The following is a 16562-nucleotide window of genomic DNA, read 5'->3' as shown; positions in this document are numbered from 1 at the left end:
ATCCACCGTTGTAGCAAGCAGGTGGTGAGATGAAAATAATAATGGCCATGGTAAATATGAAAAAGTTCTAGAAGGAACTCATGGAATTGGCAACATCCCCCTTTTCTCCTTTTTCCCTTAATCTATTTACTTATTTATATATTTTATATTTACTTAAAGGAACACTCCACTTTTTTTGGAAATAGGCTCATTTTACAACTCTCCTAGAGTTAAACAGTTGAGTTTTACCGTTTTTGAATCCATTCAGCTGATCTCCGGGTCTGGCGGTAGCACTTTTAGCTTAGCTTAGCATAGATCATTGAATCGGATTAGACCATTAGCATCTCGCTAAAAAATGACCAAAGAGTTTAAATAATTTTCCTATTTAAAGCTTGACTCTTCTGTAGTTACATCGTGTACTAAGACCGACAGAAAATGAAAAGTTTCTCGATTTTCTAGGCCGATATGGCTCGGAACTATGCTCTCATTCCGGCGTAATAATCAAAGAACTTTGCTGCCGTACCATGGGTGTAGCAGGCACAATGATATGACGCAGTGCCTGAAAGTAGTTATGATACAGTAGCTGTATCATAACTAGTTACCTAGCTGGGGACTACTTTCAGGCGCTGCGTCATATCATTGCGCCTGCTGAACCCATGGTACGGCAGCAAAGTTCCTTGATTATTATGTCTATATTGTCAACTACACACCAATGCCCTGCCAACCAGCCATTCTCAGAACATGATGATGACTTTTGCACAAGCAAACACATTTTGTTTAAAAAATAAATAAAAAACAGACCGAGACAGGCAAAACTACAAATCCCTAATGTTCCCAAGTGGAGAAATAGGTGTGAAAAGTAAGTAAAGGAAAGATGATGAGGAAGCTAAACAACAGAATGATGTCTTAGCCAACAACTAGTCTGATGCCTCTTTTGTGAAAAGATGTGTAGATAAAAAAAAAGCATTTCAGCCATTACACAAAACAACAGAGCTAGACTGAAGTGAAATTAAAGACAAGTGCGAGTGGGAGGTCGTGTGCGTGTGTGCGCTAGTGCACTTGAATTAATTTTAGGTGGTTAAAATGAGCTTAACTGGCACACCTGAAAAACTTTGGCACTTGGCAAGCAAAAGACAATTCATGACAGCTGAGGAATAAGCTCTACATCGCCTTGTTCTTAGTTGACATGATTGAGAAACATAAAGGAAAAAATTAATTATATTGCAACACTCATGTTACACAGTTCTATTATAAATCAACGCATAAAACTTCCATGCTTTTGGAAGAAGTATCTAAATATGCACCTGTTATTAATTAACGTGTGCATCTATTGTCTTTTGGCTATGATTATAGTTAGTGGATTACAATTTTTTGGGCTATTGCACATCACAGACTCCAGGGCTGAAGTTAAAACACACTGCATTTGCAAATGGCTTAAGAAATGTTTGATGAGCATTGATGAATGTTGTGTAACAGTTGATGTCTTATGTCTTATGTCGCATGACACATCCAGTTCACAACACAAAAACATCATGACAGCGCTTTCTTCAATAGCCTATTACAGGATTCTTGAAAAATTATTTTGGTTCAGGCCCAAATGAAAGCCAATATACAATATTTCCCAAGTCTACCAATTTATCTTGTCTAAATCAATGGATTTATATAAAAATTCTTCAACGATACAAAAAATTTAAGTAAATGGCTACCAAGCACCTTGCAATGCAGTCTATATTTACTTTTTACGTTCTGAAGAGCTTAGTTACTGTGATAGGAAGCAACTTTTCTGTAGAAACCTGTTCTGTAGAGTGACAAACTGCACTGCTCTGTTTGTCAGTCTGATCGGCGCGCCTGGGTTTGGCGGATGCCAGGAGAACTTTACCTGCCTGCATTGGGCCAGCTGTAAAGATTAGTAAAGGAGAGATAATGGTATGGGGCTGTTCTTCAAGGGTTGGGCTATGTCCCTTACTTAGTGAAGGGAAATCCTAATTTCCCTTCACTGACAGACTTCAACGGTTTGAGTTAAAGGGGTCCTATTATGCTCTTTTACAAAGTCTTGATTTTGTTTTTGGGGTGTACTAGAACATGCTCTCATGCTTGGTGGTTCAAAAATTGCATTATTAGGCAATAGACGGTGTTTCAGTATTGCCCTGCCCCTTGCCAGAACAGCAAGTTCATCAATATTGCCATATCAGTTCAGACCCCGAGAATATTGAAGTAAAGTAAAGTAAAGTAAAGTCGTGACGTATTGTCAAGTATGGTGACCCATACTCGAAATTGGTGCTCTGCCTTTAACCCATCCAAGTGCACACACACAGCAGTGAGTAGTGAACAAATCCACACACACACACCGTGAACACACACCCGGAGCAGTGGGCAGCCATGCTGCGGCGCCCGGGGAGCAGTTGGGGGTTCGGCACCTCAGTCGTGGTATTGAGGGTGGAGAGAGCGCTGTACATTCACTCCCCCCACCTACAATCCCTGCCGGCCGGGGACTCGAACCCGCAACCTTTCGATTACAAGTCCAATTCTCTAACCATTAGGCCACGACTTCCCCGACTTGAACAAGAGGATCCTGCAGAACCTTTGCACGCACAGATATTGCAAGACATATTAAAGTGGTAATGTTATTGTTGTTGTTTTTGGCTAAATCAGGTTTTAGATAGGATGTCAACAACAGCTTTAAAATAACTGCATTGACTATGTACAGATAAGTGCAACAGTAATATGTTTATTGTTCTTTAATTCTAACATTATAACATGAATTGCACTGAAACTGTTATACAGTTGAATTTATGTATACCATAGTCCCACAGACTTACACTATTTGTGGCAGCATATATATGCAAATTAATTATCAGCCAGCAGGAGGCGCTGTTATCAGACATTACATGCAAGATTAAATGAAAATTACATCCCACATTTTCTGAAAATAGTTGGATTCCATCAGAAATACAGTGACATAAAAACACCCGCACCGGGTTTCGATTTTGAAACGTGCAGTGCTCCTCAGCCCACAACCATTCAAATTTCTGTAGGCGGGATTTACAATTTGTGATGTCATAAATACAGGAAAGCAACTTTGTAGTCCAAACGAGCCGTTCGCTGTAGTTCTTGAAAAGGGATTTTTAAAAAATAAAATATCTCCCTTTGGAGTGGACTTTGAGATTTGTAACTTTGTAGATCTTTTTATGCCCAAACATAATAGCATAATAGGACCCCTTTAAAAATCAGTTTGGGTTCTACTGAAGAAACAAACCCCCAGTTTCACAGACAAGGCTTAAGCTAGTCCCAGACTAAAATGCATGTTTGAGCTGCCTCAACTGAAAATATCTTGCTCTGACATAACATGTCGATGTCATTGTTCTGTGTCAAGATGCAATCCTTAATGTTTTCTTCTAAGGCATTTTTGTAAAAGTTGCTTAAATATCTTAATTTAACTAAGGCCTTTGTGAAACTGGGCCCTAATCACCTACATCATGGATGCCCTTGGGGTAAGCAGATAAACATCAAATTTTCATTTTTGGGTGAACTATCCCTTTAAGTCTGATTCAAGAGAACATCTGATTCAGCAGACCAGAGCATTACATGGAACTGCTCTTTGGTACGGCACACACACACACGCGCACACACACAAAACCAAAGGGAAACTAATACTGTAAAGTAATAAAATCAACATAACTCGCATTAATTTAAAATGTTTTTAATGCATATAATAAGAATAATACTCTCAGAAACCAATAAAAATAAAGCACTTCATCAAGAATGATGTTTTAACAGCGTCCACGTCTTTCCAACACTGGGAAACACAAATGGAATTCTCCAGAAAAGCATATGAGGTCAAAGGGTAAGGACATATTGTCACGCAAATGATGCAAGATGATCTGTTTTCTTTCTCATTCACACACCCCCTTTATTTCCATCTGTCAAAACATTTCACACTCAAATACAGAGGTGAGGTGACAACTCTTGAACGTGCGTTTAAAACAGCCACTCGCGTAGTGTGTTCAGACAAACACACATCTATGCACCCAACACGTGCGGTTTGTCACAGAAAAAGTCCTGAAATATAATCAGATCTTTGGTTCATTGAGTACCATATCAACAGCAGTGCAGCCAAGTAGCTAAAATGCCATTATTGGAGACCTCAAAATCCAAATGAACAAACTGGTGGATACTGTGCTTATGTGAAGTTTTGCATTTGTGTGTAACAATGAAAGGGACTGACTATTGTTTGAATAGTTTTAATGTTATTTTGGGAAAGTGTGAGTGAGGATTTTCTGTCAAGATAAAGTGATTTCTGAGTAAATCAGCAGCACTCAGTCTGAATCTCAGATGAAAGTACGTATGAAACGCTTCTCTATTTATTGAATTGCACTCAGATTTGAGCTCCTCTTTGATTTCTGTTAGCACAGAAGATTGTGCAAGTTTACAGTGTACTGGAGGGTCGTCTTTTTTAGTTTATATTGCACTGGAATACAACGGTAGATTCCCACATACATACATGCTCACACACACACATTCACACAAAGTAAGAACAGGGTGCAAACAATACACTGCACAGCAAGAGTGCATTTATCCATAGCCTTTCGGCAGGGTGTTCAGTGCGTACTGGGAACTGTCAATCTAATGCCTGAACGCCAATCAAATCTACCTTAGAGGCTTTGTTGGGGTCAATGCCAAGTTAAAAACATCAAAACAACAGCAGGGAGTGTAAAAAGGAGTGTGGATTAAAAATGTTGACCCAGAACTTCTCGGTCCAGAAAGTACACCTCAGTCACAATGCCATAAGAACCAGAAAGGGAGGAAATCATAGCAATTTGTCTGAGCTGTTTAATGTTTTGATCTTTTAGGTTGTTTGATCAGTTCTGGCGAGATACTCTAAAAAGACACAGTTTCAGCTCTTCAAGAAGATCTAAGGTGAAGGATCTTCAGTGCCCTGAAAATCTACCTGTCCACCTCCATTAAGATGGCATCACCTTACGATAGAGATGATGCTAACAGGAGGAGCTTGATAGCAGATCTGGTGAGGACTGTTGAGTGTTTATAAAGACTAGACTCTGTATCCTAACTGGCAGAGTTATTGGTTGTTGCTTGTGTTGGTGAGGTTTTCCTGGTCAGGGAAGGAACTGTTTATACCCAGACTGCTGAGGAGATCTTTGAGTTTGGATACAGTCTGCTGGAGCTCTGTCCGTTCCTGCTGGAGAGTCTTTACCTCCAATTGTAGCTCAGCCTCTTGATTCACCAGGCCGTCCACACGAGTCTCCAGCCATCTGATCTTAGCATGGGCAACCTGATGGAAGATGATAATTGCTCAGTCCAAGCCAGATGCAATGTAAATATCAAGTCTAAAATATTCAAGCAATTCACACTATATTTGATGCGATGAGTTTAAATAATGTATAAATACTGAAAATTCAGATACAGTGTGAGTAAGACTTGGGCCACCTGAAGCTCCTCTAGGAGGTCTAAGTTTTGCTGTCGGAGGCTTCCATTGGTCTTCTCCAACTGGGCCACACGCTGTGATTGGCTGAGAGTGGAGGGACCATCCAAGAGCTCGTCCTGAAGAACATGATATTCCACCTCATAGGCCTGCAACTGCTTACTGATATCCATCTCAGACACCTACACAGAGACATGTACATATGTAAAAGATGATAATTTCAAAGATGGGCAAGTCAAAGCATGTTTATTTGTGTGTGTGTGCAGATGAGAGAGAGGGGTGTCTAAAAAAAAAACTCTACTGATGAATGATCATCCAGCATCCAAAAACAACAAAGTGAAAACATATGCCCTTTGTGTGTTCAAGCTCCTCACAACTTGTGTCTCGTTTTATAGTGTCATAAATTCCTAAAATGTGGAAGGTGCTCTCACATACTTCCTTGACATCAAAGTAAATCAAAGATTTTTTAACAATATATTAGTTTTTAAGGGGAAAAAAACAGAAATTTGTACTGTAGCAAATTAAGCCTAATGAAAATAAATGTTTAAATTAATTAATGTAAAAAACGAAATTTTTATATTCTATAAGTTTTTATAATAAGGGATAGTCCTAAAACATTTTTAATTCAATAGAGAGGAGAGTCAATAAAGAGATATTTGGTTTTGCTTATCGCATTTGTTCATGTTGTTACTCTTGCTGTATGTAAATTATTTTCTTGCTGCTAAATCTATTAATTGTACATGGTTGAGCACAATTTAAAACATTCAGGAGATGGGAGAGAACTTGTGGTAAATTTATTTTATGAAACACTTTACATCGTTTCAGACATGAAACACACATACAGTCCCCTCCATAAGTATTGGAACAGTAAAGACAAAATTGCTCTGTTGGCTGTGGAGTCAAGACATTTGCAAATATGATTAAAAGATGAATATGAGACAAAACTACAGAATGTCACATTTTATTATTAGCCGTTTCAACACATACATTTTTTACCAAATAATACAAACAGCACTTTTAGAGTTCATCCCACTCATTGATGTGAGCATAAGTATTGGGACAGTTGAACATAAGGCAGATATAAAAGATTAAAAGCTATTATTTAGTTGCAGATCCCTTGCGCACAATCACAGCAGTGAGTCTGTGACCCATAGACATCACCAGACTCTTGGTCTCATCCTTTGAAATGCTTTTACCAGCCTTTAATGCAGTCAATTCCAATTGTAGCTTGTTTTGGGGAGTTTCTGCCTTTACTCTCCTCTTCAGCTGGTGAAATTCATGTTCAATCCGATTTAAATCTGGAGATTGACTTGGGCAATCTAAGACTTTTCATTTCTTTGCCCTTATAAATTCCTTGACTGAACTGGCAGGGTGTTTTGGATCATTGTCCTGATGCAATATGAAGCACTTCCCAATGAATCTGGTGGCATTTTCTTGAATATTGGTAGACAAGATGGTTTTTTTACCCTTCCAAATTCATTCTGCTAATGTCATCATACATTAAGTCATCAGTAAAGTTGAGAGGGCCTGTTCCAGAGGCAGCCATGCATGCCCATGCCATGACACCACCTCCACCATGCTTTACAGATGAGGCTGTATGCTTGGGATCATTGCAGTTCCCTTTTTTTTCTCCACATTTTTGCTTTCCCATCACTTAGATAAAGGTTCATCTTTATCTCATCGGTCCATAAACACAGTTCCAAAAGCTCACTTTGTGCTTTTTTGCAAACTCTAATCTTGCCTTTCTATTGTCGGTGCTGGTCAGAGGTTTGCATCTTGCTGTGTAGCATCTGTAATTCTGTGTCAAAGTCTCCTGAGGACAGTAAATTGTCAGAACATCACCCCAGCTTTGTGGAAGTTGATTTTACAGACATGTCTTTTAGGGTTCATTTTCACAGCTTTTATGATTTGTCTGTCATCAACTACTGTTGTTTTCTCAGCCGATCAGATTGTTGTTGGTTGCTGGTGATTTCCAAACTCTTGATTTCTACATGCCCTTTGTTTTTGCTAGAGCTATAACTGACTTCCGCTTTTCTTTTAGCATCCAAATTGCTTGCTTTTCTCTGAAAGTCAGCTCCCTAGTCTTCATCCTGGTTTGTGTGTGTCATCATCGAATGCAAGATTCAGAATAAAGAAGTAATGGATATAACTTAAAACGACACATTCCCTGCTTTTAATATCTGAAGAATTAATGCAACAGGACACAGCTGATCACTTAGAAAGACCTCTGAGGCAACTGTTCCAATACTTGCTCACATCAGATAGAGGGATGAAACTTTAAAAGTGCTGAACTTCTTAGCTGGTAAAACATCTCTGTGTTGAATCACCCAATAATAAAATGTGACATTCTGTAGTTTTGTCTCATATTCATCTTTTAATCATATTTAAATGTCTCGACTCCACAGCCAGAGTAATTTTGTCTTTACTGTTCCAATACTTTTGGAGGGCACTGTACATGCACAGACACACACTGAGCAACACCCATACTTAACTAACTCCATCTATTATTTGTGCCGAGCTCATGATGAAACTAGTACTTATGCAAAACCACATATGAAGATGAACACAGGACACACCCGAACACGAGTGTGTGTTGATTGTGTAGGGAAAGACGCACATATTTTGCTGTCACCACAAAAGCACAAAAAGTATCCACACCCAAATGTACCACCGCCTTGACACTTAGTGCAAGTGAAAGTGAATATGTGCATATGCGAATTAGACGTCTATTTGGAATACAGGTATAGTGCACACTAACACTGACAAAGCTGTTACCTGATTGATTGTTTTTTCCATTTGCACGAGGCCGAGATTGGGTAACGTTGTTTTGATGAACTCAACAATTGACTCAAGATTATCGTGCTGCAGAATCAGAGGCTTGTGGCTACCAAGAAGACTCAAGGCCACCTTGAAGATGACTTCTGATCCCTGAAGGAACAGCATGTCTGGAAGACATAAAATCAATAAATGTTTTTCAGTTTACTTCAAATAATCCCAGAAAGTAGCAGAAAGAACATTTGACATTTTGACTAGTAGATAGTGTATAGCAATATAATAAAAATATTATTTATGTTCACAATTGAAGTTCAATAGACTATAATAGTTAAACCGGTATTAGAATCCTGGCAGAGAACAGTAAAACAATAATTATTAACGATATACATAAAACAGTTACTTCATGCTATGGCATATAAACAATAAATTGGTAATATTAAAATTCTTTAAAAAGTTGTCTAACTAAAAATAAAACTCTAAAAACTAAAATAAATTATTTAAACTGCTTCATGAATCAAAATTTTAGTAATTTATTTAAATTACTTTTTTTTCTTTCTTTTTTTTTTTTAAACCAGTAGTTAAATAAATGTAAAAAAAATATGGTCATATGAATAATAATAATAATAATAATAATAATATAATAATATTACATATCTAATATGCAGCGGGTGATTTTTTTGCCTCAAAATCATGCATTAAAATCATTTAATGCCCACCTAGCTGTGGATTATGAATAAAAAATATTAATATTAATAGTGATTTTTCTATTATTAAATAGTGATTTTTTTATCAATGTCATGCTATAAAATAACGTGTATATATATGAACACAATTTATAATTAATATAATATATAATTTGATACATTTTCAACAACGAATAAAGCAGAAGAAATAATAGAATTGTTGAGAGTTGTGTGTTTGTTTATAAGTGTGTGCGCGTGTAAAGACAAAGATTGTCAATAGAAATGTGTATGTGTAAGTCAGTGTGTGTAAAACGAGATGGTTCAAGAGATTACCCATGGAAAATGGTATGTGAGTTTGTGTGTCACAAGGTCAATGACATTCACCCTTATAATCACACCACACACGCTGTCATGGAACTGTGATTAAGCAAAACAAAGTTAGCGCCAGTCGTTAGGCATCAGTGATTGTGATTACCATGCATAATTAACTTTAGTGTGTCCACAGAACAAAGTGTGATGCAAAGGATAAAGAGAGTCAGAGAATTTAACATTCTGAAATGATAAATGGAGAAGGACAGATTGTCAATTGAAACCTCATGAGAAAAATTATATCAGCCAAAAAAAAAAAAAATCTCAGAATGAACAATATATATAAAAACCAATAACAATCCCATCATGTATACATAATTTTTTTTTTTTTTTTTTTTTCTGAACATTTGTACTTTCTAAAATCTGATACAGAGTGAACTGATTTTTTTTTCCTTTTCAGACTGCAGCTGCCTTTTCAATTGTTATATATAAATAAGACGCATGACTTCAGGTATAATCCATGTCTTCATAAACGGTGCAGGGCGAATTATTCGCCAAAGTTTTTTTTTTTAGGGTTAGGGGTTTTAAGAAAGTATGTGCAATAGCAGACCACTAAAGAGAGACAAATAAACCCAGGTGCAAAAATTCTTCCCCAACCTGAAAAACCACACCTCAAGATGAAAATCGATGACAACTTGCAACATTTCGTTAATAACTCTCTGCAGACAGGGTGTGTCTGTGTATGTGCAGATATGTGTGCACCTGACTGTATATGGTAACGACAAAAGAGAGAGAATGCGCTGTTATATATGTGTTCCACAGTATCCTTCCAGAAAAAAGAATCTCAAACATGTAGGCCATCTTCATAAACACTTCTAAGGAAATCGAAAGAATGGCAATCCACACCGGCAACTGATCAGCCAGCTGATATCTCTAAACATGGTTTAATTTTTTACTTTTTAGTTCAGTAGAAGATGCATTTAATCTGTGGCTGGTATGGCTTGGTGGTTAAACATTTGGGCTGGTAACAAAACTCAAGGATTGTAGGTTGTACACAACTCACTATTATGCCCTTGAGCAAGGAGCTTGTCAAAAGGGACTGGCCCTGCTTTAAATGAATGTGTTTGTTAAATGTATAATTATAAAAAGCACTGTGGTAAAGGGCAAGCGCAAGAACTTATTTTGATTGGAAGTGTGTGTTTGTGTATTGAAGAGTGCCTGAGGGTGTGTGCATTCACCGAACACTCGAGCCACAAATCCAAGAGGGAAGTGTGACGCAAAGGCAGTGAGGAACCAGGGAGCGGCGTAGAGACTGGGGCCGATCTCGTACTGCTCCAGATGGGTATAAAGCTCCCTGTGATAATCATGCAGCAGACGAGACAGCTGATACATCTGAATCTAAGAAAGAAAGAAGAGAAAAGCAGTTACTGACAATATCAGTCAGAAGAATACAAAAAATGCCTGACAAAATATTGCTATCATTTAATTAAATTGTATATACACACTTAATCTCTCTAATCTTATGAACTTGTTGCTTAGTTGTGATGTCATTATTGAGCACTGCCTACAGTTGTCATAACAGATTCTTCTTGCATGCTTGGCTGGAGAATTGTTTTATTTTTTGCTTGATTTGTATCAGAGCTGTCAAAGCCTACATATTATGTGACTGATTATGTTTCTTTGATTTATGGCTGCAGTAAATGTAGTATAAAAGAATGCAATGCATTACTGAATATGAAGTGAATTGAACACAATTTAAAAAATTTAACTAAAACACTGATCACACTGAAGGCTTCATGCCATTCAAAATCTATCCCATAAACTATGTATTTACATATTGGGTCTATAGAACATCGATCTATACTCAAGACATATGGGTTTGTCTCAACTACATTCAGATTCAGAGAAAACTGTGGCAATCAAAAATCTCATTGTTCGTGTTTTGCATTTTGGTTTTGGATTTGGTTTGATTAATTTAATACATGATTGCTGAATCAGAAACCCGAGGAACACATACTGTATCTAATTGGCTGAAGAACTCACCGCTTATCCAATCACAGATAACCTACACGTAATGTTTATTTAAAAGGATTTTATTGGTCTTAAAGGGTCATGAAACCCCAGACATAGAAGACAATGAATCATAGAAGACAATGTTAGTATCCGATAATTTTAACTGTGGTTAATTTTAAGCTATTTTCATCTTCCGGGTTTAAAATCTGCAACATGTTGACGTCACAAGTTGTGACGTGGCAAAGGACTATAGTACGTCGATGACACGTCAGTGTCTATTAAATTATTCATGAGACTGCGTGTTCTTATCCTATGAGAAGACACTTCGCTTAATTATTTACAACAGCATGTGTTGATTTGCTATGACAGACGCTTCAGAGTGTGAGACTACGTAACAGAGAAACGCTCGTGGATCAAAGGACAGTGTTTGTTTTTGCTTTGTAATAAGAGTTCGGCACAAACATGATTCATTCACTTAGTGAGTGTAACTGAGTTTGTAGTTCCGTGACACAAGCCGTCAAAAGGCTTATATAAACGCTGCAGAATAAGCCTAAAAAGTTATCAGAGGTGCAACAGCGCATTCATATATATGTTTTCAATGCAGAGTGCAAATGGCTGTGCATTTATTTGTGTTTTTAACTCGATGGGAGCGAAATGAAACTGTTTGAACCCGAAGCTGTGTGTGTTGTCCGTCTCCCCTCTCCTCTCCGCTACGCACCACGCCCACTTTTTTTTAGCGGTTTTTTTTTAAATGTGGTGAGAACTAAACAGTGCTGATACGGGGGGTTTCACGACCCTTTAAAGAGATCTCACACACACACAAAATTTTTTTATTATATCACCATTAATTCAACAATGTTATTCCAAACCATTTGACTTTTTTCTTCAATAGAAAACAAAGCAGATTATTCTAAATAATGTCAGGGCTGCCAACTTTTGAGTTCATCTTAGAGTGAGATTTGGGGGGCGGGGCTTAGTTATGGGGGAGGGGCTTATGGAGGGGCGTGGCTTGGTGTGGAAAATATACAAACACAAAATCATTGCAGTAGCAGAAGTGTATTAGGTATATATTGATTGTCAAAGTATTTGGTATCTGTACAGAATTTATTGGGAGATTTACATTACATTTAATTTTCACAAACATTTTACAGAAATAGGATTAACATGTTCACAGATTAACATGTGCTCTATTGTAAGACTAGGCATATCCAGATATTTGTCATGTTTTTCTATGATAAAGTTATGTAAAATAACTGATCAGTGCTGCAAAACAAACAACTCTGCTAATGCTAACTTAATTCTATATAAACTATAACAGCATATTAGCTACTAGCCTAAACTGGACGGAGACACGGGGCGCCCTGTAACTCACTGACCTGCCTGCGTTCACAATTCACACGGTGCAGATGACTGCAGTCACGCCATCTGCGCTTTGGAGAAGCGCGGTCACGCCATCTACGCCAAAAATTTAGTTGCGCGTCTATATGGCGTTTGTTTGGAAAAAATTCATTAAAAATTCATAATTGCACCAAAGTCATGACAAATGCTATTTATTACCTCACTGTATCACATATTTTAAAAAATCATAACAAAATAAAATCAAATTGTTTTCTGCAAACTCCACCAGATTCTTGTTCTGCATCTCCCCAAGTACCACTGTGGTGATTTTCATGTTGTTTTACTGTATCATTGTTTAATAATTGCATACCAAAGTCATGACAAATGCTATTTATTACCTCACTGTATCGCATATTTTAAAAATTATTTATGTTATCATGTTTTTATCGTGTTTCATTGTGTTTTTTAAAGGTATTTTTTAACCTAGTCAAAATAACCCAACTGCAGTTTGATTGAGATTCATTTGAATGCACAATGAAAAAACATGATTTTTGAGAATTGTTAAAAATGGTGTTATCTGTTTTTGCAAATTCATTCTTCACATATATATTATTATTTTTAACAGCATTTACCAGCATTTTTAAAGAAGTGCCTAAAACTTTTAAGTACTGTAGCTTTACAGGTAGGTTTCTTGAAGCAACTTGGAGACATTGCCACAGTTCTTCTGTATTCAGTCTGTCTCACTTTGTTCTGTTTCTACATGCCATTCCGCGTGCAAACAAAAATCTCACTGGATTGTTGCAATTAATTAAAAAATTGAATGTTTGAAAATGTAAACTCTTATTTCCTACTGACACACTGCAAAAGATATACATTTTTGCTGGTGAAAATTGTAGTGTTCTAATAATTTTGGCCACACACACACATTTTTTTTTTTGTACTGGTACTTCTATATGCTCTTATATATATTTCCACATGACAGTCATGACAGTGTGACAAACTGTTTGAGTTTAAATGCAGTTTTGAATAAATTGCAGAATCTCTATTTTTTGTCTCTTTCTCCTGACATGTTCATGTTGTGTGTCAAGACAGAGAAACCGCATACAAGGAAGAAGCAGGATGAGAACAACCAAAGTCTTCACTAAGCCAAACATACCAATGTCAAATACACAGTCAATATACAAACCCAATGGTTATCCCAAAATCAGCCAAAAAAACTATTTGATTTTATATTTTTGTGAATTTTTTAAATATGTGATTCAGTGAGATAATAAATAGCATTTGTCATGACTTTGGTATGCAATTATTAAACAATGATACAGTAAAACAACATGAAAATCACCACAGTGGTACTTGGGGAGATGCAGAACAAGAATCTGGTGGAGTTTGCAGAAAACAATTTGATTTGATTTTTTTATGAATTTTTTAAATATGTGATACAGTGAGGTAATAAATAGCATTTGTCATGACTTTGGTGCAATTATGAATTTTTAATGAATTTTTTCCAAACAAAAACATTTTAGAAACACATTTGAAATGTTTTATTGAAAATGTAATACATTATGAATACGATTAAACAATAAAAGTCCATTAAATAATAAGTGCTCGTATAATGTGTTTTTTAATCAGCTTATTGTTATCCAGACTGGGCTTCAGTTTGATACGTGATCCGACCCACTCTTTAAAAAAATAAATTAATTTAAAAAAAAATTTGCAAAGGTTTGGAAGCTTCAGGGCAATCACTACCACGCAACGCCATATAGACGCGCAACTAAATTTTTGGCGTAGATGGCGTGACCGCGCTTCTCCAAAGCGCAGATGGCGTGACTGCAGTTGCAGATGGGAGGGAGAACGGCTGACTACACAGTTTATGGGAATAAATTGTGTATTTCCCTCACAATTGTCACAAAAAACTCACTACACTGTCTGTCTGGTCTCTCTGCGCGTTGCTTTGCGAGATCATGCGGCGCGATTTTTTTTTCTCACTGCTGCACGAGTCTGTGTGAGAAAAGGGGGGTGTGGCGTGAGAGCGTGAGAATCGGGTCAATTGCGTGAGTCTCACGCTGAATGCGTGAGAGTTGGCAGCCTTGATAATGTACTGCTTACTGCAATAAAGTGAGTGGCATTTTTCTGGTCATGTGATCTAAACATAGCAGCCACCATGAAGGAAAATCACCCTCATGTAGAATAAAAGCCACTAATATATGGCTGCAGTCTTCTTTTCACATGTGTAAATGATTTTTAAACGTGTCAAAAGCACCACTCAGGTGTAAAACATTAAGTGGGAAAAAATATTATTTGATGTCATATACCGTACGTGACGATGTGAATATTACTGTACCTGCAGTATGATCATATCAGGCCTGTACTGTTTCCGCAGCCCCATGTCGTACATGAGGAATTTGAGCATGTGGAATGCATCTTCCTCACTCATATGGAGCAGCAACACGCCGGCCACAAAACTCAAGCCCTGGCAGTAACCCACCTCTGTGTCCAGCAGAGAATATGCCTTCAGTAGATTATAGAGCGACAGCTGGCCAGCACCCAGCTGAGCACTGAAATACGGATGAGTGGGAAATGTACGTCCTGGGAGAGGAAGAAGAATAATCATTCAAGTATTCTTTTTTTCCAGTGCAGTTTGAGTAAAACAATGCTGCTGCTGTTGTTGTTGATGTTGGCAGAGGCATATGATCCCCCTTCTTTCAACTCAATCTCCTCCTCTTGTGTTTAGTCTAGTTCAGAGGGTTACTCTCAAGGGAGTGCACATGTAGAAAGAAAGAATTGACAAAAGGACAGAACAAACTAGGGCTCCAATATTTGATATTCTATCATCAACCAGGTGCTGGTTTTCAACTTACATATACTTACAGTATATGCTTATATTCAAACAATGCTTCTCTCATGCAGGTTCATACAGAGGCCAAGTTCTTTGTGCACTTAAGTCACATTTTCAGTGTTAAATACATAAATATCAAACTGTGGAATCTGCAAATGATTAATATTAGACTTCTTGGTAACACTTTACTTAAAGCGTCTATGTATATTGCATTATAAAGGGTTATTAAAGGGTATAATGCATTATAATTATTCATAATGTGCATTGTAATACATTATTATATCTTGTCGCAAATAATTATAACTGAATTTAAAATGCATAGAGTAACAATGAATTGATAAGTGTTATAATTTATTAACTGTGTTTACAATTAGTCAATTATTAAGGTTGGCTCTGTTAAAAATGTAATTTCCCAAATAAACAGTTTTTTAAAGATAATGGGCTCTGGCATGAAGAGCATATTGGATTTTCCTTTAATATCAAGAATTTGGTCCCGATTCTGAAATGTCCTATACGGCATTGTGTATTCTTATTGTCAGATCCAATCGGTTATTGAAAATAAAGATCCAACTTTTACTAACAGTAAAGTTAATTTCATACAGTTTGCTGTTCGTACACTGACACCATTCAGTTGTCCATATGATGATGATGATATAGTAGTTTTAAAGGAACATTTTTTGAAAGCTTGACTCTTCTGTAGTTACATCGTGTACTAAGACCGACGGAAAATGAAAAGTTGCGATTTTCTAGGCCGATATGGCTAGGAACTATACTCTCATTCCGGCATAATAATCAAAGAACTTTGCTGCCGTACCATGAGTTCAGCAGGCGCAATGATATGACGCAGTGCCTGAAAGTAGTCCCCAGCTATATCATAACTAGTTACCTAGCTGGGGATTACTTTAAGGCGCTGCATAATATCATTGCGCCTACTAATGCACATACGGCAATCTCATTGGCTGGCGCTCACCTATTATTCTCCCTGTTTTGATTTCAGCGAATCAGCTCGAGTGAATGCAGACAACCTGATTAATATTCATGAACCCAGCAGCTCAATAATCCTTAGCGCGTTTTATATTGTTCTTATTAGTAGAATTCGTAGTAGTTTTAGCTTATCAGTATTATTTGAATTAATTATGTATTATAAATGTATATTTCTATAACCTCTGACACTGAAACCTCTGAAAAC

General features: G+C 37.1%; 1 protein-coding gene across 7 annotated transcripts in view; it reads right to left on the bottom strand.

Moving 5' to 3' along the window:
• Positions 1-2688: 2688 nt before the first annotated feature.
• Positions 2689-16562, bottom strand: part of LOC306873946 (TBC1 domain family member 1-like) — a 70734-nt gene continuing 56860 nt past the window's right edge. For 4 of the 7 annotated variants that reach the window (XM_079423547.1, XM_079423548.1, XM_079423549.1 and 1 more), the window contains 5 exons: positions 14879-15123; positions 10425-10584; positions 8195-8364; positions 5425-5601; positions 2689-5269 (listed from right to left, as the gene is read on the bottom strand). In XM_079423547.1, the coding sequence (XP_079279673.1) occupies positions 5057-5269; positions 5425-5601; positions 8195-8364; positions 10425-10584; positions 14879-15123 (965 nt within the window). In that variant the 3' untranslated portion in view covers positions 2689-5056. The remainder of the gene's footprint in view (positions 5270-5424; positions 5602-8194; positions 8365-10424; positions 10585-14878; positions 15124-16562) is intronic. The other 3 variants (XR_013784549.1, XR_013784550.1, XR_013784551.1) reach the window with 1 other exon arrangement.

This window comes from Barbus barbus (genome assembly GCF_936440315.1).
Source record: "Barbus barbus genome assembly, chromosome: 8".
In the NCBI taxonomy this organism is placed as follows: Eukaryota; Metazoa; Chordata; class Actinopteri; order Cypriniformes; family Cyprinidae; genus Barbus; species Barbus barbus.
This window is presented reverse-complemented; position numbering and strand designations above follow the sequence as displayed.